This window comes from Colletotrichum godetiae, assembly GCF_030913485.1.
Source record: "Colletotrichum godetiae strain CBS 193.32 chromosome Unknown BDP55scaffold_80, whole genome shotgun sequence".
In the NCBI taxonomy this organism is placed as follows: Eukaryota; Fungi; Ascomycota; class Sordariomycetes; order Glomerellales; family Glomerellaceae; genus Colletotrichum; species Colletotrichum godetiae.
Genome location: NW_026851328.1, coordinates 65,960 through 87,782, shown reverse-complemented (window position 1 = coordinate 87,782; position 21,823 = coordinate 65,960). Strand labels below are relative to the sequence as shown.

General features: G+C 52.5%; 5 protein-coding genes across 5 annotated transcripts; 4 read left to right on the top strand and 1 right to left on the bottom strand.

Annotated features, from left to right (window-relative positions):
• The first annotated feature begins 607 nt into the window (after positions 1 to 607).
• On the top strand, positions 608 to 3,428 carry BDP55DRAFT_594868 (LysM domain-containing protein). Its single transcript, XM_060570972.1, has 8 exons — positions 608 to 1,167; positions 1,270 to 1,552; positions 1,612 to 1,942; positions 2,005 to 2,286; positions 2,351 to 2,475; positions 2,536 to 2,689; positions 2,765 to 2,929; positions 2,982 to 3,428. Exons 1-8 carry the CDS (start codon positions 650 to 652, stop codon positions 3,410 to 3,412), a joined length of 2,289 nt encoding a protein of 762 aa, XP_060422787.1. The 5' UTR covers positions 608 to 649; the 3' UTR covers positions 3,413 to 3,428.
• Positions 3,429 to 7,974: 4,546 nt separating this feature from the next.
• On the top strand, positions 7,975 to 8,961 carry BDP55DRAFT_734447 (uncharacterized protein; the record flags this gene model as incomplete). The annotated part of the gene is made up of 2 exons (XM_060580206.1): positions 7,975 to 8,295; positions 8,731 to 8,961. The coding sequence occupies 2 exons, from the start codon at positions 7,975 to 7,977 to the stop codon at positions 8,959 to 8,961; spliced, it is 552 nt and encodes a 183-aa protein (XP_060422786.1).
• Positions 8,962 to 9,469: 508 nt separating this feature from the next.
• Positions 9,470 to 10,778, top strand: BDP55DRAFT_413750 (uncharacterized protein). The gene is made up of 2 exons (XM_060567391.1): positions 9,470 to 9,978; positions 10,036 to 10,778. The coding sequence occupies exons 1-2, from the start codon at positions 9,628 to 9,630 to the stop codon at positions 10,690 to 10,692; spliced, it is 1,008 nt and encodes a 335-aa protein (XP_060422785.1). The 5' UTR covers positions 9,470 to 9,627; the 3' UTR covers positions 10,693 to 10,778.
• A 228-nt stretch (positions 10,779 to 11,006) lies between these two features.
• On the bottom strand, positions 11,007 to 13,396 carry BDP55DRAFT_683859 (FAD/NAD(P)-binding domain-containing protein). The gene is made up of 4 exons (XM_060576364.1): positions 13,130 to 13,396; positions 12,927 to 13,066; positions 11,874 to 12,866; positions 11,007 to 11,815 (listed from the first exon to the last, which is right to left on the bottom strand). The coding sequence occupies exons 1-4, from the start codon at positions 13,342 to 13,344 to the stop codon at positions 11,328 to 11,330; spliced, it is 1,836 nt and encodes a 611-aa protein (XP_060422784.1). The 5' UTR covers positions 13,345 to 13,396; the 3' UTR covers positions 11,007 to 11,327.
• A 2,094-nt stretch (positions 13,397 to 15,490) lies between these two features.
• Positions 15,491 to 19,695, top strand: BDP55DRAFT_638226 (uncharacterized protein; the record flags this gene model as incomplete). Its single annotated transcript, XM_060573088.1, has 4 exons — positions 15,491 to 18,352; positions 18,448 to 19,313; positions 19,396 to 19,449; positions 19,512 to 19,695. 4 exons carry the CDS (start codon positions 15,491 to 15,493, stop codon positions 19,693 to 19,695), a joined length of 3,966 nt encoding a protein of 1,321 aa, XP_060422783.1.
• Positions 19,696 to 21,823: the final 2,128 nt, after the last annotated feature.

Here is a 21,823-nt window from a genome sequence, read left to right as displayed (position 1 = left end):
ATCGGATGCAGAAAATAGGAGAATGGGAATTTGCAACCTGCGCAAATGTAATTACCACATGCTTGTGACCGGCCCTGAATCCTTTGCCAAGCCGGACTCACCATCTTTGGCGAAGAATTCGGCGAATTCACACGTCAGCCAGAGTCTAGAGTGCAACCATTGAGACGGAATGTGGGCGTGATGCTCACCTGGCCAGCGCAGCAATCATTTAGAATGCAGGAGGGCTGAGATTGATGGTGTTAGGCAGCATCTTTCACACATACGTGGTCCATTCTGGTCGTTGGCGTCGGCGTTGCCAAGATCGTGGCCGGTATCCGTTGCCGCGATGAATTCCGAGTCCATATTATGACTGTGGTCTATCCATGCGCGATTGCTTTCCCTTCGGTTCCTCACCAGAGCCTTTTTGGTCTTCCGTTTGCCCTTTGAGTCTCGAGAACCTCGGACTCCCACGATCCTTACTCCTGTCTTCTTGACAGTGCCTCTCATTAAAGTCATTCTCGCTAGTATGGCGTCCACGCTCTTTCATACCCGGTTTCTGCGGGCCATCGCCTTGATATTCACTCTTTTCACTTCCATAACCCTCGGAAGCCAGCTGTTCACCACCACCACTGTGCCAGAGGGGCTAAGCGCAGAATGTTCTAATGCTCTGATGGCCAATATCGCTTGCGGCAGCGGCATCACCCTTTTCACCAGAGGAGAGTACTATCCCCTCGAAGACCTCAAAGAGCTTTGCGTGGACTCCTGCGCTTCTGCGCTCGAGACCTATCACGGCGATGTGGTTTCCAGTTGCGCTACCGACAACTGGCCCGAAGAGATGGAGGTCGACATGCCGCTCGTCATGATCAGCGAGCTGCTGAGATACAACTACAACCTGACATGCCTGACAGACGGCGGTCGCTTTTGTAATAACGTCGCCGCCGCTTTCGCCGCGTCGCGGGATCCGGAGGCGGCGAACCTGCAAGGTGCTCTGCCTGCTGGCGGCGACTTTGGTGACTACGTACCGTCTGATACGTGCGATGGCTGCTTGATGAAGAACCTTCGGTTCCAGGCCGGATCTCCTTACTTTGACGGGCCAAGGCTGCAGGCTCAGTCAGTTTACGAGTCTCGCACGGCTGATTGTGGCATCACGGGAGCACCTCTCGTCACCACCACGATCAGTCTGTTCACGTAAGTATAATTCCTCGTCCCACTAAACTTACACGACGCGAAGTGTTCAACACGTTACAAAATTTGAAGATAGGAGAGCTTTATCTGACAAACCGTCCGTAGACAAACAACGGCGGCTCCGACGCCTACACCGACTTGCACAGGGAACACTTACTCTATTCAGCCAGAGGACGATTGTAATTCCATCTCCGTATCACAGAGCATTGGAACGGAGTGGCTCCTCTGGGACAACGAGTTGCTAGCATTCTGTCACCAGTTCCCTACCGAAGGAGAGCTTTGCCTGGTCAACACTTGTGATGTCTACACCGTTGTTGAGTCCGACACCTGTGACAAGATTGCAAAGGCTCACGGCATGACTGTGACTCAGCTACTGTCTTGGAACCCTGTAGGTATCCCCTGTTTCTTTATGAACACGGCTTTGTGAAGGAGACTAACTTGCGCAAGTCAATCAACTCTGGATGCTACAACCTCAATCAAACCATTGGCCATCAAATCTGCGTATCAGTTCCGGGAACTCCTTATGTGGAGCCCTCGCAGACAACTCTGCAGCCCTCAATTCCTCTGACTGCCGCGCCGGTTCCCACTAATGTTGCGGCCGAGACGAACACATATTGCGGCAGATACTACGCTGCTATTCTTGGAGACTATTGCAACTTAATTGTTATGAAGTTTGGAATTTCCATGGACGACTTTTTATTCCTCAACCCCGCAATCAACGAAAACTGTACCAACTTGTACGCCGAGGAGTCGTACTGCGTGCAACCTGTTGGAGACTGTAAGTTTATCCCGATCCACAAGCTTTCGCACTCTGGGTACGTCCTTACTTGAGGTGTCTAGTAAACACTTACACCGGAAAGCCCGGACACATCACCTTTGCGATCACCATGACAGGAACAGTTGAGGACTCTGCAACAACGCTGCCTGACAATATCTGGACGGCTCCAACTCCCACGACGACGCTTCTTCCTGTCGCTACTGGAACAAGAAAAGATTGCTATCACTATTTAACGGGAGACGACTGGCAGAAAGACATGACCGGAATGTACTTGGCATCCAACTGCGCTCTTGCCGCCGAAGTCTTTGATGTTACCCTAGAAGACCTCGAGGTCTGGAACCCGAGTACGCCTCATCGAAACTTGAACCTTATGTAAGCGCAGTCGTCGCTAATCACGTTCCTCGGTAGTTCTCGGAAACGCATCCGAAGCTGGATGCTCATTCAAGAGCGGCTTCCGCTATTGTGCGAAGTGGTACACTGGCTCAAAGAAGTTCACGGACCCAGATCCGCTAGACTCAAGCTTGCCGGCTAGGGTGAGTTAACGTTCCTCTCTGCCTATGAACCTGACTGCAAATTACTGACTTCTTGTTTAGGATGGAATGACAGAGAACTGCACTCAAATTGTTGAGGTTGACACCAACGGTAGCCCATCATGTTCTGAGATATTGAGTGAATGGTCTCTGACCATCGCTCAATTCTACGCCTGGAACCCAAGTGTAGGTCCAGAGTGTGGTGGTATGTGGGCAGGTAAGAGATCCAACAAGATTTAAAGCGTCAAAACAGTGGCATATCGATGAGTAGGGAAAACTAACTCTCAGACAGGGTACTACTACTGCATCAGAACCTTAGATTTCGTGGAACCGTCGGCGAAAACAACCATTGCGACTTCAACGTCAGCTGTCGCTTCATCGACCGCAGGTCCGACACCTCCCGCAGCAACGCACGAAGGCCAGCCAGCTAATTGCAATAAGTGGCACGTGGTGACTGGTAAGTCAATCACTTCTGACGAATTCAATGTACTCTTACTCACTCTGAATAGGCGGCGATTGCTCCACGGTCGAGGCAGAATACGGTCTCACACATGCCCAGTTCCTGGCTCTGAACCCTGCTGTATCAGAGGACTGCCTCACAAACTTCTGGAGTGGTTACGCTTACTGCGTCGGTACAAGCGGCAGCGCGACCACCAGCGGTGGCTCGGGGGTAACCTCCACCTCGGCGCCGGTATCCACTCCGACCTCCACCGACGGTCCCATCGCGGCCCCGTCGCCGAATCAGGCGGGCAACGCGATCGCGACGTGTAACAAGTACGCCCAGGCTCCGTCAGGCGACTGGTGTGCCGCCTTCATCGAGAGATACGGTCTCGCGGCTGCAGACTTTTACAGTTGGAATACGGTACTTGGAACAAACGGTGCAAACTGTGGTACCAGCTTCTGGGGGACTTACTGGTACTGTATTGGTGTGGCGTCGTAAGATCTTGGTTTCCGGCCCCAGAGTGTTCCCATTGCCCACTGGAATCATATCCATCACGAAGACTTCCTACGAGCGATGTCCTTGCTTCCTTACAAGACATAGGTCCCGCAACTTCTTCCTTCCATAGTGCCGATCAGTACCTAAACAACCAAGCTGGGTGCTTTTGCGTGATGACCTGAAATTTACCAAGAGGTTGCGAAAAAATGATTCCTTTCGGGTTGGATGCCTGTGATCGACTATCAGCCTCATTAGACTGCAGTGATGTCGCACCATCGGCATGTGTTTAGGCCATATATCTGGAAACTTTGTATTCACGAGCATGAACCTATGGACGTTCTGGAACATGCCAAGCAACTTGGCCCCGGCTGGGTTATGAGATCTAGACCGCAACGTCGCACAGCATTGCTGTGGCACATTGGCTCTGCACTACCCGCCCTGCTTGTGTGCTTGCGGCCTTAAAGTAAATCGGGGACTTAGGGTCTTAGAGGCCACTGCTCCAAAACCTGTACTAAAACAAACATAGACTTAAATTAGACTTGAACTGACTGAGTTATGATCTTGAGCGAGCCTGAAATATCATATAAGCAGAGCTGGTGGATAAATCATGAGATATTCACGTCGACAGACTGTAGACTTTCCTTTCACGACCGATTGAAGCGCACAACCCGACACGTCAAGCTTCCCGTTTAAGGAATATCGAAATGATAAGGGCGGCGCTAACGTAGTAGTAACCTAAGTACTTTTGATGGCGATGAAAGTTCACTGCTCCTTAGAAAAAATTAGGATCAGAGAAGAACGGATGTAGTTCGCTGTTGTTGTGGAAATACCGGAAGCAAGAACGACATGGCTTAGACTTCATTCAGCTGGCAGAAAGCACGCACTGCGGAATAGGTCTAAGCGTTCGATACTCTCTTGTATGGTTCAGCTACCCAGTTCTCCAGCTTTCGACATCCTCGGAGATCATTCTTATTCATCGTCGACCGAAGTGATCAGGACAACAAGGGACAGAAGACTACCCCAGGCACAAGCGAAAGAGAATAGTCGAGGACGTCAAAGGTAAGGACTGACTCTATTTCCCGTATTTTCTTGATTCAAAAATGTGAAAGAGCAGAGTTTGAGGAAACTGGAGAAGATTTGTACTGACGCCATTCCGCAGTCAATGGGATACCTATGGCAGATTCTCCCAGCTGGTTCCCCTACCCTAATCTTCTTCCCGACTACGACAAACTCCGCTTGCTAACAAAACCAAGATATTTGCCTAGCTTTGCATCGTACAACGGCTTCGAGTAGATCAAGACGTAGACGGCCTTAAAACTCCCGTGGCTTAGCGGAAATTGACCTTGTGGTCGTCAGTTACTTTTACGTTGCTGTCAATTACTGCTGCCAAATATATTACTATTAAATAAGTTCCTGTTAGCTTGACTAACACAGCAATGCCCCTCGCATTCATCACGCAAGTAACACGTTATCCGCTTTGGTTTCACCTCTAGATTCGACGAAGATTACTTCGATGCCCGATCACGCCGAAGAGAAATCCTTCCGAGATTGATCCTCTCCGCGCAACGCAGCGCCACCTCAATAACTTCATATTCCTGCAGGGAGATACTTCCCGTGGATATTTGGAATAGAAGAAGTCTGCCGTACTCCTCTGCATCTTTCTGCAGCTCAAGAATGCTGCAATGATAGCTGGTGATGGCTGAAGCTTGGCATTTGTGAGCAGCACAGGGTGGAGGGTATCAAACCGTCTCGATCGAATGCGAAGTCGAGGGAATCATCGATGTCACCAATGGAACCGTTAATAAAACTCTTGAACCATGCTTCTTTACCCATCACCATCTGAATACTGATAGCGCCACCCGGCAAAATCACATTGAGAACGGCCAAGGCCCTCCAGGTGATCCTTGGCAATGGCCACTCTGGACCTTAATCACCAGATGGTACCACCGTCATCTGCATGCCCCCAGTTGGCGTAGGCGGGAAATTAATCCATTCGTCTCGAGCAGTCGCTCCTTGAGTCATCGGTTCTTTTTCCACAGCAAAGTCACCACTTTCACGTTTACAAAGTCAACTTAGCACAGATCAATATCTTGGTTCCATCCACGATTCCCGAGGCTAACCGAGGAATTGGCCTTAAGATAGGCCTAGGAGGACGGCAGGAGGGGTAATCTTCCGTTAATGAGATAGCTAGCAAAGTAAAGAACGACGGTCGATAGCGTACGGATAGCCTCGGATATGAGAATCTAGAAGGACCGAGAAGAACGACAAACGATTCCCATGGACAGCATCACTACAGGTGTCGATTATCAGCGTGGAAAATACCGATCTGCAATACCACAGCGGATGGCCCAAGATCCTTGCACAGATTCAATCGATATGGATCGGCTTGCCAGCATAGGTTATGGAATCGAGACCAGCTTGAGTAACCCGGGAGGCAAAAAGCCATAGAAAGAAAGCGCTAGGTTTAGAATGTGGATAGACGAGAAAAAACGAGAGCAGAGTAGGCGAGAGCAAAGAGATAGGCCGCGGTTGGATTCGCCAGAAAGGAAAATGCCCGGGCACTTGTGCACATATTAGCAGCTTGATCCCCCAGATGCGGCCACCAATCTCGCTCATTATTTCGGATAGCATGGGAGAATCAATCATGGCGACTTGGGAACGACAATTAGCCGCCGGTAGGCACAAGGTGTATCCTAGAATCATGAGGATTTTTGATCATTCTATCAAGCTGCGTATCAACTGCTGAATGCATGTGCGCCCCACCGGTCATATCCCTATCCGTCACGTCCCACAACATGCCCACGACGGCAAGGCATTTAGTGAGCATGTAATTGCACACAAGGCCGTGGCACTCACGCCCGCCAACGCTTTGCAGCGACGCCGACCTACACCCCATAAACATCGCCGCCGTCTTGCACTTGTCTTGTTGGGAGCCTCATGCCTGGTGATAAAGTCTGGTTAATCTTGGGCGGGTCCGAGATAGATGTTCCTGGTGGACGAGGCTGTGTATGTAGGCCATGAGGAAGATCTGGAGAACAGCCTAGTTGGATTGATCGTTTCAGTCCTGGATTCGCCCTCAATGTTCTGGATCACGATATGGAGGCGTAGAATATTAGTAGCAAATGAGAAACAATGTTGAAGAAGCTAAAGAGAGCCTATGACACTTCCAAAGTGCACCACTGTTGATGACTTCTGGATCATCTACTGTCATCCTCTGGCGGCTGTGTCGTATTCGGTTGCACATCACCGGGGATGCCGGAAGTTGACAATGGCACTTCCGCCGCCACTTGTGCTTCTTCTTGTCATCCAGCCAAATACACGCCGGAGCCAGGACTGCCTTTGCGACCTCGCGTGCGATCGAGATGCTTTGTTACCATCCGCTCTACCATTGCTTTCCATCATGGCCAAGCCTCGGTCATCACCAGCAACTCCAGGCGCTCTGATTTGTTCTCTCTTCTACGGACGCATCCATGTGCCGCCGGTGTATACAGACTCCACCTAGCCCTGCAGTTCTTGGGGTATCGGTGAAAAAGAACCAAGCGATCCGCCCAGATGCTTAGATCTTCTTGGCCGAGATACCGAAACGCACCGCAGAGTATGAGTCAGACGTGACAGGAAACCGCGTCTAAACACGGGCTCGCGGGAAGAATATATAGTGAAGGTCTTAGCCGACGGCATCGGGGTGTCTGCTGCAAGTTTGTTAGCAACAAGGGCGTTAACAGTGATGGACGGCATGCGATGAGGGTCTCTCGAATGATGGGACGGGATGTGATATGCCATACAGAAGTATCTCGCATCAGTTGTGGCGTGTAACACTGCTGGTGATGTGGAGTCAAGTGCCGGCATGACCGTGTCGTAATCTTGGGAAGTAATGGAGCTAATCGAAAACAGAGCATTGCTCAAACTCAATGGCCGTGACTTACCCTACTGGGTATGATGTAGGATTGAAAAAAGCAATGAAAGCCATAGTGACATGTGTTGAATGAGCATGATGCATCGTAAACCTGCGGACTTGTGGCACGTTTTAGTCTCGCAGCGATGCTGAGTGACGTTGATGCACGGCACAAGCACCACAAATCCTTGACAAAAGTGAGGTAGTCTACCTAGGTACCTACCCAACGACCTGAAGGCTTACCGGCAAGTACCTAGATACATCCGAGCCCCCCACTTCGCGTCCCACTTTCATCGCTGTGTACCTAAGGTACTCTGTGGTACGGGAAACGGACCAACAGGCAGACGTTCCTAGCTCCGCCTTCAGCCCTACAGGAACATGAACCCGCTCAACCACGTGGAAGGCACAGGTTTCATGCCGGGAAGATATTCCATTGGGTCATGATTGTGGTGGCATGTGCCTGCCTTACTTCCCTACCTTATCTCACCTCAGTACCGGTACCTTTGTGGCAGCCACCAGGCTACCCACACGCCCACTCTTACTGCCTACATTAAAGTGTCTCAAGGCAATGTCAACTTCTTTTCGTCCACTTCTCAACCGCGTCTCCTAAACTTCATCACCACGATTTCCACCACTTGGCCCAACATCGTCCTTCCATACCTCCGGATACACCATGGCACCAGCACGACGCAAGATTCCACCTCATCAATCTCCGGCTGCCCCCGATAGGCGCGCCTCCTTACGCCAAGGCGTCGCACATGCACAAGGCAAGAATTTGGAAAGGGACAGTCCGACACCAGTCAGATCCTCGGTTGCGATACCCTCCGTAGAGGCCGACGAGAAGGAGGACGAGGACGAATACGAAGATGAAGATGAAGGTGAGGATGAGGATGGGGATGAGGACGAAGTTGAAGACGAAGATGAGGAGGGCTTTTCCATCCACAGCGAAGGGGAACAAAGTGGAAAGAAAGAAGGCCATGACCAGACTCCGCCGGTATGTCATTTTTCTACCATTGCAGAGCTAGCAATCATTTTCGCATCCCCTTATTCTTCCCATTGCCCTATATCGTCTATCTCCGCTTCTGGCCAGGCCTGGTCTGAGATACGCTCTCCCTTCCACACACACACACACACACACACACACGCCACTTTCCCTGCAATGAAGTACCATTTCCAAATCACGTTGTGAGCCCAGGCGTGGCTTTCGCGATTTGAGGCTATCTTCAAGCCGAACAGTACACTTCTACCACCAACACCTCGATTGATGCGCTATTTCGCACCTTCCGCTCACCGGTTAGTTGATCGGCCGGGTCGAGATTTTCACATAGTGCCATTGCTCACTCCAGAAAACAACCGAATTTCCCATTCGTCTTGTTCAGAAGCTGATAGAGAGTGTTTCACAGTACTATTCTCTCTTACGAGACCTCAGCAAACAGAACTAGGCCCCAGGGAGGCCAAAGTCTTCGTCAAGGGAGCGCTTGCAAGTATGCCCAAAGCCGAACGCAACTCCATGATCAACGAGGCCCTCGCAACCTTTACAAGCATCAAATCGGCCACGTCACAGTTGGTGCATGTGGCCTACGACCAGGAGCGATACAAGAAACAACAGGAATACCTAGAAAGCCAGCTTGATGAGGCGTGGGGAGACAAGGAGGGCTAGTTGCCCCCGGAAATCTTTCATCGACGATCCTCAGCCACCCCAAATACCCTTAGGAAGGGCACCCTCGTGCTGCTTTGAAAGTTGACCTAGCTCTGCCAGCTCGCCAACGTCCCTCTAGCCCCACTTTACCGTCTAGGCGGTTTCCTACACCGAGCATCGACTAAGATAAACGGGGCTGACAACTGACGCTGGAACAACAAGGTTTTACCTTACGCCTTAGAGCTATTTTCGGACGAACACCCGCTCACTTGGGAGCATTTCCACGATCAAGACTCTCCCGAAAGCGAGCACTCGACGGATGATTCGCCTTCACCAGATGGACCACGCAACTTCCAATGTGACTCTGCGAGCATACTACCACGAAGTCCGTCACTGTAGCTCTCATTTCTCGAGGTTGCGGACTCTCCTATCAACGCGCATGATGACGACGAGAGTCTATTCAAGCAGACCGTTGGCATGCATAGTCTTATTGAGGAGACATCTGGGATCAATGGAACCCAAGGCGTTCCCATGGTCGTCGATGATGTGAGCGAGAACGAAGATGTTGACACAATCGATCAGTCGGAAAGTATGGAGATGGCGTTCTGTGTTACAACATCCGCTCCTCACCACAGCCTGTTCTTGTCCGCCTAGGAGAGGGCCTTGCAGAAACTGGAGAACGATGCCATGCTCACTGATGACACAATCGAGGGTTTTCAGAACCAGTTCGTGGATAAGATCACACAGCCACCTGATAGTCTTCTCCTGCACCCACTCTACCTCCGACTTGGCCACTGCCTGCCCGCGTCTCTGCCTAGGCCTATTCGAGAGGGCACGGTGAAAACTATCTTTGCCATGGTCCACCATCTCGGCTCTACGTGTAAGCACTGGACCTTCGTCCGCATGCGCCTCGTCGAGAAAAGCGTTGATCATTACGACCCATGGCCTGGAAAAGCAGGCTTCTCGGAGGTGATGCCGCTGATCACGGGCTGGCAACAGAGGTTTCTTCCAGAGTCTACCTTCACTTTTATCCAGATGGTGGGTCCATGTCCGTTCTTGGGGGGCGCGAAGTGCTAGTCACTAACGTGGATGTAGCCTGGTCCTCGGCAACGGGAATCTGTGTCATGCGGCGCCCATGTTTTGATAGCACTGTGGTACCTCCTACTCGGCCATTCGAGTCTAGAGGATCTGGAATCCACCGATGAAGATGTCAGGAGAGATCTTGCTATAATTGCGCGGCGACAGGATAGTAACACCAAGAATATCTCGATGTCTCCATCTATACCCTCTATGGATCCATTCATTATGATCAACATGGCACAAGTCCCAGACATTAACGTAAACAGCGTCCTCTTCACTAATATCACCATGAGGCGTCCTAATATCCATCGCGAAGCCGGTTCGAGCAGGTCCGACTCGTCACGCCCAACCGAGCGCCAGAAACTAGACGACTTCTTCATTGCCCTCGAGAAAGCGCGAGAGATTGCCCGCGCTATCGAGTCCGAGCACCCCTTCGAGAACGAGCCCGGCCTGGTGCCGAACGCGGAAAAGGCGCTCCAAGATGCCAAAGATCGAGTAACCCAAGCAGTTAGCCATGTTCAGACATGCATAAAAAGATGTGATACGGCGGAGCAGGCCGAGGCACAAGAGCGCCAGCGCTTCGACTATATAGTTACTTGGGCTAAGCAAGCGATGATGATCCCGCCGCCACCATCTGGAGGCGATGACATCACCAAGGATCCAGAGATTTAACGACATCGCGCGACATTAGAAGACTGCATGGGCAATAATCAGTCCAAGGGTGAGCTAGCGCTGATCAAGGCCGAGAGAGCACTTCGCGAGGCGACCAAGAAACTGGAGAAAGCACTGCGAGAGGAGGAAGGCGCAAAGGCGGGCGCGGGCAAGGCCGAACAGGCTCTTGAGGATGCTCGCGACCGGCAGAAGGAGAATGATGATCAGATTCGGATGCAATCAGCCATTCATATGTGAAAGTTTGAGGCGGACAACATTATGGTCACGTGAAATTTGCAACAGAGTACACGAGAAGATGCTCAAAAGACAGTTAGTAGTAGAAATATGCAAAGGCATTGTCTCTGATTCGTTTTCGTAACAATTGGAGGAGTCTACCTTATCTCTTGTTGGAAACACGGACCAGCAACAATAACAACGACCTGGTACGACCTGACCGAGAGATTCGAAAGCGTATTCTACCACCTGAACCCCCTTTCGCCAACGCCGCAGATGTTGCGCCAAATAACTTTCATTTATTTTTTACTGTTCGCCGAGAAAAGGGAATAAGCCTGGCCCTTGCGAGTTAGTCGCGAAAAAACCCTTCAGCAAGGCCTCTCCGCCCCGCATCAAATCACCCCGCGACGTTATGATGCTCTTCACTCGTTCTCTTGAGGCCTCATTTCATGCAGCTTGTGAGCCAAGTCTTGAGCAAAACCACACATCGTCATCGTGGGGTTCCAACTACCCGCAGTTGGAAAAAGAGCAGCTCCAGTGACATGAACATTCTCAATCCCATGGGGACGATAAAGTTCATCCACGGAACCACCGATTTCCTTGGGTCCCATGAAACAAGTGCTTCCCTCATGGACAACACCAGGAATTCGAATAGTGTCGACTGCTGGTTTTGTCTTGATCCAGCCATGAGTTGTCTCATCCCACCATTCGATACTCGACTCGTGTTCATCGCCGCCTGCCATTTCTTTGATAGTATCGTAGGTTGCCTTATCCATTACATCCCAAGAGTCATAATCCTCGTCGCTCAATGTGTACTGCAGGGTAACGTTGCAAGTCGGGTCGGTGCCTTTATTGAGAGTGACATAGTTCTTGGTGTTCTTCTCATTGAATTCCCCGAGAGCGGAGCAGACTTGGAACAGAACCAGGTTAGCTTCTGTTTTCTCCTTGAAAACGGATGGGTTTCATACCAAACACAACGTAGTCCTCAGAGCCGTTGAGTTGATCAAGGGTCGCCGCAGCAGCATAATCTGGGCACTCGCGAGCCGCGTCCTCTGCATCGTCTTTCGGGTTGGGACTATGCATCGCCGTGACCGAGACGTGATACTGCAGGCCAGTCTTGGGATCCTTGCCAGCCAGGTATGCAGCTGCAATTTTGAGGGTGTCTTCCTTTTGCCAGCCCTTGACGTTCTTCAAGGGGCATCTTGCAGAGATGTGTGTATCGTAGTGGCCGGTAAGCCTCCTACCGACGGTGTCGCGGCAACTCTCAAACGAGTTGAGCAACATCGTGGCGTTAGGAATGGCTCCAGCGCACAGGATGATCTTAGTCTTGTTACCAGTCCACGATAATGTGCCCTTGTTAGTTTCGATAACACGAACAGAATCGTCGTCGTCGCCTTTCTCCATACTTTTTACCGCACAGTCAACCTTTATTTCCAAAGGCGATCCCTTATTAGTCTTGGCCAGTTGCCTCTGTTGTTCCAAGATGCCAAGAAGAGGCCCAGGGACAGAAAACTTGTCAAACCGCAGACGAGAAGTTGGGCTGCGTCGTCCGACAGCTAGTGGAGCCGACTCAACGTAGTCCGCAGTAGGAATCCTGCCAATCGATTCCTTGAGAATGCGATCAATGGCAGTCTGAAGGCTTCCAAAGACGCCGTCTTTAATCTGGGAGGCGGGTGTGACATTCAACAGCTCTTTGGCCTCTTCCCAGAACTTCTCATGCCCAGCAGTCTTTTTCATAGCCTCAGGAAAGTCGCGCATAAGGTCTAGGCTTGGCCTCGGGCTCCAGGCGGACCAGAATGTGGATCGACCACCGAAGAATGGGCAAGAGCCATGGCAAAATCCAAGCTCTTTTGTTTCAAAGGTCTTGCGTGAGAGCGTCCAGGGGAATGTCTCAGAAGGCCCTCCCAGAACCATTTTGAAAGGAATCGGGAGGTTCTGGAAGTGGGACGGAAGCCAAAAGCCTGTAACAGGTTAAAGTGTGAGACGACAAATCCAAAGGGGGATTAACAGGACGCATTCACCTCCACGCTCTAAGCAAAGAATCTTGACACACGGGTCGAGTTCGAGGGCCTTCTGAATGAATGCGAGAGCAGTAAAGCCTGAGCCGATAACGATGTAATCAAAGTCTCCATGGGCCAGGATGTTCTCCCACGTCTGGTCACTAAGTAGAATCAAGGTCAGAGCTAGAAAGAAAAACGCAAATCCAGACAGGATTGCTCCATACCTCGCGAAGTAGTCACGGGCCATGACCAACGTAGAAGTAGGTTCCTGCACGCCGGGCACAGGGTACCCGTAGGTGTTGGCTGGCAAAGGTTGACGATCATTGTGCTTTCTACCGACGCGGCAATGAAAGCTAGGAATCGTTTTCCCTGGGATGGTTAGGTAGTCTGGGAGGCTTGCGGTATCCATTCTGGAAGCAAACGTGGCAGGATCACACATTAACGTGGTGAATAGAAGTAAGAAAGAGGATAGACTCGCTTTCGTGTAGTTTATTTGTTGTTGCAACTGATCTAAAGTATCCTATTTATTTTTCCAAGGCATATATCGGAAGCACATTTTTGAGCTAAGAGGAACAGGAAACGGTCTAGAACGCTAAGAGCAGGTACACAGGAATCCGACATTGCGGTGTCAGCTTGCTATCCAGTGATGTGGCAAAGAAAGCTGATGCATCTGATTCCGAATCAGCTTATGAGTTGATTTCCTAGCTTAGATAAACTGCCTAGTTGCTAAGGTCCAATACGGCAACACACTGCTCTACAGGGCCGTTAGCGTGGAAGTATTCTGGCTGGCAACTGATATTGAAACCAGCCGACCGAGGCCTTAGTGACCGGAACATATCAGCAGATGGCCACTGTTTTCGTCAAGTCTGAGACATTCGTGGCGGGCTAAAACACCCGATATGAAGGTTGACCGAGTTGAAGCTTCTAATGAGGCTCTTACCCCGCACAAGTCGTTTTGGTGCCTAGATGCACGACCGGTACCTAGTGAGACTAGTGGCGGCGCTTACCGTATCCCGTCCTCAGCCGCTCTAGATGCGGCACGGCACGACAACCCGTGGCGAGCTGAAGTAAAACTTCACCAACATAAACCACGTTCTCGGCCGAGGCTATGTTTCTCGGGACTCTAAACAAACTTTCCACAAAGTGCCCGCCCCACCCAGCGGATTACCGTTTTCGAGGAGCTCGTACTTGGACGGCTTCCTTCTTCGAGACCCCCAAAGGACGTCCTTGACGATAGCTGGAATGTTTGGCGTAATTCAAAGAATGAACAGTATCACACAACCTGAACTCGTTGCTCCGGGATACCAATACTAGCGGGAGTCCTTTGAGGTGTCCAATGCTTGATGGCCACGTCCTCTATCAGCAGCAACTTTCCGCTCGCAGAGTTGGAAACGGCCATCGTGGCGGAATCCAGCAAAACTGCAGAGACTCATCAAGGAAGAGTTGCGCTGAACCGAACGATCAACCTGAAAAGCGGTGGACTTGGAATATAGGTCATCAGTTCTAGTGGCGATATCCTCTCCTCCGGTCCCCCTTTCGAATCGCCCTTCTCCATCTCGGGCACCCTTCGCGGTCCGCAGTCAATGCCACAGATGAGCTGAAAACCAAAACATGTCTACGAGGAAAAGTGTCTTTTCTGTTCTTCGAGACAATTTCGCTTTTCCATGAGCCACGGTGGCAAAAGAAGGCAAACGACTCTTGGCTGACCGCAAATTCGCAGCAATTTGGCAGGTAGCGGATGCCCGTGGTGGGCAGGGGCTATCGTTCGAAGGAATAAAATCCCCGCTGGGAATGTATCTGAACCCTGAATGGTCTGATCTCCATCAGAATTTCAATTATACGCTAAGCTTTCGGGTGATTCGAGGCGGCACGGCATGCACGCGACGAACCATGGTGGATTGGCAGAGCTGAATTCTACTCCACTATAGAATGTGGCTTGGGCCTCGACTAATACCTCAACCAATGTGAGCTTCTAGCTCGAACGATTTTGGTATTCGTCGGTCTGACTTGTCTCAGCTCGCCACTGGAAACCAGCCAGGCACTCAAGTCTGCCGTTTCCGATAGTCTGCGGACTCAGCCGCAGCTACAAAAGGCCGCTAGCGAAGCGAGTCGTTAGCTCTCATGTTCAGGTCAGCTCTGGGATCATTGCTAACATCAGAAGTCAGAACTGGCAATTGGCCATAGATACATAGGATACCAGGTTTGGACGTAGAATTAGTTTGATGCCAGAAACCAAACCGTCTCCGGCCTATCTCGGGGTCTGATTCAGAAAGGAATATCACATACCTGACTTTGGCACCGCAAGAGAGACCGGATTTGGCAGCCAAACCCCAGCAACAAGAGGCTTGGCCTTCTAGAAAAGTATTTTTCGTCGTTCTCATCTACGAGTTAGGAACGTTAGCCTGGTAATTGGCAATATATGATGAATAGGACAAAGATCATAGCCTGTACAATGATATATATAGAGTCAACAGGTCCGTCCTCAAGCTCCTACCCCAGACACTATCAAAACACAACAAATACACAACAGCAGTGGCATAATAAAACCAACGCCATAAACCGGTACTATGCATCGTCAAACACACATGGCTTGGCATACCCGGCTTGCGGTAGTGCTGGCCCTGGTCAGCTCAGTGGCCGCGGAATGGTGCTCCGGCAGGTCGGACGACTGCGCCTCCAACCCGATCCCGCTCCGTCAGTTCAACCAGCTCAACTTCCACCCCAAAACGTGCGACCTCAAGTGGAAGAACGGTTGCACTACCAAGGACAAGCGCGGCGGTCTGCAGCAGAAGCCGCCGCCATTCTCGCTATGCAACTCGTGGCACCAACCGGCCGGGCTGATACCCATCGACGCCTACACGCTGGCGCTACAGAAGAACAACTTCGCACCGGACTCGGCCACGTTCACGCTGCACGGTCTATGGCCTGGGTCGGCGGGCGGAGATGGCTCTAGGAACCAGCCGTACGGTTGCCTGAATGGCGAGGAGTTTGACGAGACGATTCTCAAGACATTTGCCGGTCTGTTCAACTACTTCTGGCCGACGGACCCAAAGTACAAGAACACGATGCAATGTTTCATTCTGTCCGAGTGGATGAAACATGGCACCTGCGCAGTCATCCCCGGCGCTGACGGCAATTCGTTCAGGCTGCCGCAGGAGGCCTACTTCCGCACGGCATTTGTGTTCGCCAACGAGGTCAACGCAAACGCCGCATTACGCGAGCAGCTGCAGATGAGAGGGGATATGGAGCCGCTCGTCAGCACCGGCTGCGTACAGTGCGCGTATCTGGCAACGGTGGGATGGACAGACACCGACAGGGAGAGCGTGCCGCGCATATCGGGCGACTGTATCGACCAGTGCTTTGCGTGTGGTGACTCTTGGGACACATGCCCGCCGGCGCAGCTCAACAGCACCGTGCTGCTGGACCCCAGTAACGCGCCGCAGCTGGAGGAGAGTGAAGAAAGTGTCAGCAGTGACAGCATTGGAAACGGAAGCTTGCCGCTGCTGAACTTGGATTTTGCTATGCCGGCCCTCACGAGCTCCGACAATGTATCCCCTTGGGAGGGCACTTGGCGCTCGTTTGGCGCCGAGCAACTCGGATCCGGCAAGTTCGAGTTCGCGCAAACCTTCACCGACGTTGACAGCCAGAACGTCATGACCGTCACCACCGACAGCCCATACCCCCAGACGTGCACCTACCAGCGACGTGGCCCCAAAGAGCTGTTACTGCAATGCGGCAGCGGCGACACGGCCCACGTGGAAGACTGCCTGGTGCAACGACTGCCGGATATTGGCGAGCTCGAGGTGGCCTTTCTGGCGTGCAATCACACCGGTAAGCCAGCGCCTAAGAGCTTCTACGCCGCCATGGATACGCCCGGGTGCGGCAACTTCCTCATGTTCCGCTGTAAGGCGTCAGCGGCAGGCTGTTCGTTTTCTCCGGATGGTATCTCGGCGTCCGGTAGCAAGCATGAGACCGAGTCTAAGATCGAGGCCGAGTCCAACTCCGAGTCCGGTCCAGTGAGCCACTCTCAGCATGGCATTGCCGGAGCACCCCCGGCGCTGCTTGGCTCGTGGCGCACACTCCAAGTATCCAGCCACTATCAAGAGGGCCTCGCACAATGGAATTTTACTGCCGCCGGTCAGGCGTCGATGAGGTGGCCAAACTACCCCGGCCGCGGCGTGCAGCATTACTCAGTCTCGCACTCGGAGGAGGACCCCAGCCAGGTGCTTCTTGCCAGCGCCAGCGGCATGATCACCACCTGTCATTTCCAGTTCCAGTTCCAACAGGTGTACTCGTACGCCGTACTCGACTGCGAAACGCCGGGCCAGCCAAAGATGCAATGGGCCATGGGCCGGTGCAACCCGTGCAACGCTCACTGCCGCTACTCGTGCGGCCCCGAGAATGACTTTTGCGGCGCCGGCTCGTGCGATCCGGCCGAGTCGGTGCAAGCAGAAGCAGCAGCATCCGCCGGCGTCCAAGATCCCTCGCACGCAACACTTGTTGAAGGCCCGGCCCATGACTGGTGTACGCCTCAAGACTCCACCTGCTGGCCCACCAAGACGGCCATTCGGAAGCTGGAGCAGGCGCTGGACCCCACAGTGCCCCGGCTCGGCCTCCGGTGGAGCAGCTACCCACAGCCGCAGCCGGCGCCGGTACCAACGGGCTCCATCAACAACCAGTCCTTTTACGGCCTGGGTAATGCGCCCGAGGGTCTCAAGGCGCTGTACTCCTATTACGACGACATCGACGCGATGCAGCGGCCTTGCTTCGTCCTACCCGCTGGCGCTACCGTATGGAACAGCGCGTCTGATATGTGCAAGGCGGCGCTTCACCAGAACGAGTACCGCAATTGGAATCCCTTCATCGTTGTCTTCCCGCTGAACGAACGCCATATCGCCGCCGCCCTTACCTTTGCCGCGCGCCACCGCTTATGCATCGCCACGGCCGGTACCGGCCACGAGTACAACAGCCGCAACTCATGCCCGACTGGTGGTATCCTCATCCGCACAATCCTGCTCAAGGACAAAACCTTCATGCGCACCTGGGGCTCCGAGAAAGACGGGGAGCAGGCCCTAGCCCCGGCTGGCGCATTTCGCTTTGGCGCCGGCTCCATCTTCGCCGAGATGCATGCCTTCTCGGCCAAGTATAAACGTGTCGTTGCATCGGGCTGGTGCTCCACTGTCGGCATGGTTGGCTTCCATCTCGGCGGCGGCCACGGGCCCTTTGCACCTTCCATGGGCCTCGGCGTCGATAACCTGCTCGAGATTGAAGTTTTGCAGGTCGGCCGCGACGCCAATGGCCAGCCCGTCGTCCATAAGAAGATTGCCAGTCGGCGCCACAATCCCCAGCTCTTCTGGGCCATGCGCGGCGGCGGTGGCGGCGTCTGGGGTGTCATTCTCTCCATGACGATCCGCGCCCATCCTGTGCCCGACGGTGGTCTCAGCCGGGTCTCATGAACCAGTCTGGCACCCTTTGCCCGGATTCGCGGGATTTTGGCTACCAGTGGCTGCGCGACATGTGGCCTCGCTTCACCGCGTGGCAGCTGAGACTTAAGCAAAAGGTCAGCACGCAGCCCGCCTTCTTTATTGACACCTCCAAGTATAAGACAACCCACGACCTCTGTTCAGTGACTTGGACGTTCAGTTTTGAGTACTTTTACGCCGGCGGCCAGGCAGAGCAGGACTACGTTCAGTTCCGCGACAGCCTCGTGGACGTGCTGCAGACCAAGCCCGAGGCCACGCAGGAGCACAACTTCAACTCAGCCTATGAGTACATCCTCTCCATGCCCCCAGACAAGTTCCTACTCTTCGTCATGAATCCGCTGCCGACGCCGCACCCGCCCTCCGACGCGGCCACTGGCTCTCAGAACTCCGTCCTTGTCTCGCGGCAGGCCATGGAGACAGAGTTCGCCTCGACAATGATGGACGTGCTGGATATCTGCGTCAACTCCCTGGAGCATTCTGACACGACGTCGCCAGATCCAAACGGCTATCGCTGCGGATTCCACTACCTCTACACGTCGCTAACTGGCAACCTGGGCAGCTCGCAGCCGGGCGATACGGCCATCTCGCCGGGCTTCCGCTCGGCGCTCATGCTGTGGAATGCGCGCACCTTGACGACGCAGCAGTCAAGGGACACGCTGTATAAGCTTGGACCCAACAGTTATTTCTCCGAGAGCTCGTATGTTATGCATAACTGGACGGCGAGATATTGGGGTGACAAGGCGTATGAGCAGTTGCTAGCTGTGAAGAAGGCGCACGACCCGGGGAATCTCTTTTGGTGCCATCATTGTGTTGGGGATAACCCGGATGATGCATATGGAGAGCCGCTGATTGTTGCCCCTGATGCTGCGGCTGACAGGGAGCCGTTGGAGGGTTCTGCGGCTGATTTTGTTGAAAAAGATGAGTTGTAGTGGCACCTGCGTGTTGGCCGAGTGCTGGCCTTGATATTGTTTGGTATTGTGTAGAAGACCTAGTGATACCTTTAGTAGCCTGATAATCGACGAGAAGATGTTTTCCAAGAACCAACGTGCTAAAGCCAGAGGGTGGGATACGGTAGAGGGTGCAGTTGATTGCGAGGCTCATTGCTGTGACCTGACTTTGATAGTGTTGATAACACCGCCGTGAGAGTCGCATTGCTGGTAGACGGTGACCGAAAAGGGCACCGATATCATGGTGCTATTCCTAAAGGTGCTCGGTGCTTAACGCTGATACTGATGCTGATGCTTAACGCTGATGCTGATGCTGATGCTGATGCTGATGCTGATGCTGATGTTGTCGCGGAGGACTGAAAGTCGTGGTTGCGGGTCTGGAGACTACGGTGCTGTTGCATACGAGACTGGCCGGTGGGATTGAGAGCTGCATGGGAGAAGGAAAGCGTGGAGGCGCGGAGTTGGCGATTGGAGGCAGCGGGAGCGGCGGCGACGGTGGCAGGCCGACATTCCGTGTAGAGACCGCGGTAGTCGAGTAGGTGGTGAAACTTTCCTGTGGCAGGGGTTGGAACGGGTCGTCGTCGTCGACCCAGGGGTTGAAGGCCGGGTTAAGGAACGGGTCGTCTTCCTGACTTGTGCACATGTTGTTGCTCGCCGCGCAGAGGGTCTTGTTATTAGCGACGGGGACAGTTCTAGTCGGAATCTCGGGCGGCTAGAATCGTGCAAAGGTACCGCCGGGAGTTTTACTAGGGGTGCTGTCGATAGTATGAGCTTCAAAAAATTCCTCAATAGTTATATCATAATAATAGGTAATTAGAACGTACGGGGTAGCTATAGGGCTTAACGGTGTTATCATTTTGACGATCGTTATTTTAAAAAGTGAACGATATTCCGTAGCTATTATCTTTAAAGAGAATATGCTTATTTAGTAAATAAGGGCGTTAGGTAGTCCTCCTTAGGATCGCTCTATGTGAAGGCGTAAGCGTTAATCAAGTATTTTTTTTTAAATAATTGGTAGTATAATACGATACGTCTTACTTCTTTATTATAAGTCTCTTTTGCCGAGCTCCTAGCGTATTCATAGTTCGACGGTATTAATACCGTAGGCTACCTATCTTGCAGTCTTTTTCTTGTTTTATTATTAACTTAACACGGAATATTACATAATAAGGGGTCCGTTATAGGTATCCGTTACCTATTTTATTGCGTAGTGCCGTACGAGATTATTAAACTTGGGAACGATAAAGGCCTAGGCCGGATCGTGGATGAGGATATAGTATTTGGTGTAGAGACGGGGTATCAGGTCGTTATACAAGACGGAGGCGGTCGGCCTGCGGTCGACATCGGAGGGTAGGAAGCGTCGGCAGTATAGGAAGTATAGGATGATGGCACGAGTGCAAACGCACCAGCGGAAGCCGCGCTGCTTCTTGGGCTTGGAGGCGTATTAGGCGATAGTGTCGCCACAGATTTGCCAAGTTCAAATCAGACTGTTAGCCCCGGGAACACAATGTTGTGACATGAGAGGATGGCAACATACCGCCGAGCTGTTATTGCGGCACATGGTGGCTGACTATCAATAGTGAGCCTGTCCTAGGCATTGACGTGGTGAGAAGGATGTGGAAAGGCTAGAATCATTGATGAGCGCAGAAGACGGGAGGTTCTCCATCTAGATGTATCCTGTGTGGACATGGTGTCCACGGGGTGTCTTCAGCCAATGTTCGCAATCCGAGGCGCCGTGTAGAGCGTTTGACTCCGTGGTCTCGTCACCGCTCCTTTAGATTGCTCTAGGCAAAAGCTGAGCGTCCAGGCTGATGTCTCTTGAAGCTGCTCAATGCCGAAACATGGAGGACGGGAAGCGATCACGATGAGGTGTTGATTTGCGGCCATGCTGGCAATGACGGTGCTGCCGATACGAGCTCCTGCAAGCTGGTGTTGTCTCTTGAAACTGCCCATTGCCGAAACACAGAAGAGGGGAGCAGGTTGCAGTGATAATGATGATGCTGCTGCTACTGCGAGCTACTGGTAGCCAATGCGAAAGGCTAAGGTGCACGCACACTTGAGCGACGCGCAGCACGATGCATAAACGCTTCAGCCTGCGTCTGCGTGGAAGCGGCGAACTGGTTCGCGAGGGTTTCCGACATGCATCTTTGGATTCCCAGTGGCGGAGTGACTGCCGCCTATGGAAGTGCCTAGCCAATGTTCGCGGCGTTCGCATTCAATGTCCCAAGGCGCTGTGGAGAGCGTTTGACTCCGTGTTCTCATTGCCGCTGCTTCATAACCCTCTAGCTCTAGGCAAAAGTTGACGACCAGGTCGTTATTGGCAGTGATGGCGGTGCGGTGGAGGCGATGCTGATGCGAGCTTGTACAAGCCGATGTTATTTCTTTTCTCTTGAAGCTGCTCAATACCGGACCACGGAGGATGTTGCTTGACGGCGATGTTGGCCGGCATTGCTGGCGGTGGCGATGAGGCCGATGCAGTCTCTTAAGA

Bases quoted from the DNA above. Each gene is read 5' to 3' on its own strand.
- BDP55DRAFT_594868 (XM_060570972.1), top strand. From the start codon at position 650: ATGGCCAATATCGCTTGCGGCAGCGGCATCACCCTTTTCACCAGAGGA. The intron at 2,690-2,764 runs GTAAGAGATCCA...ACTCTCAGACAG, and splicing joins GTGTGGTGGTATGTGGGCAG to GGTACTACTACTGCATCAGA. The intron at 2,930-2,981 runs GTAAGTCAATCA...CACTCTGAATAG, and splicing joins TAAGTGGCACGTGGTGACTG to GCGGCGATTGCTCCACGGTC.
- BDP55DRAFT_413750 (XM_060567391.1), top strand. From the start codon at position 9,628: ATGCTCACTGATGACACAATCGAGGGTTTTCAGAACCAGTTCGTGGAT. The intron at 9,979-10,035 runs GTGGGTCCATGT...ACGTGGATGTAG, and splicing joins CCTTCACTTTTATCCAGATG to CCTGGTCCTCGGCAACGGGA.
- BDP55DRAFT_683859 (XM_060576364.1), bottom strand. From the start codon at position 13,344: ATGTGTGATCCTGCCACGTTTGCTTCCAGAATGGATACCGCAAGCCTC. The intron at 13,067-13,129 runs GTATGGAGCAAT...GATTCTACTTAG, and splicing joins GCCCGTGACTACTTCGCGAG to TGACCAGACGTGGGAGAACA. The intron at 11,816-11,873 runs GTATGAAACCCA...TTCTGTTCCAAG, and splicing joins TGAGGACTACGTTGTGTTTG to TCTGCTCCGCTCTCGGGGAA.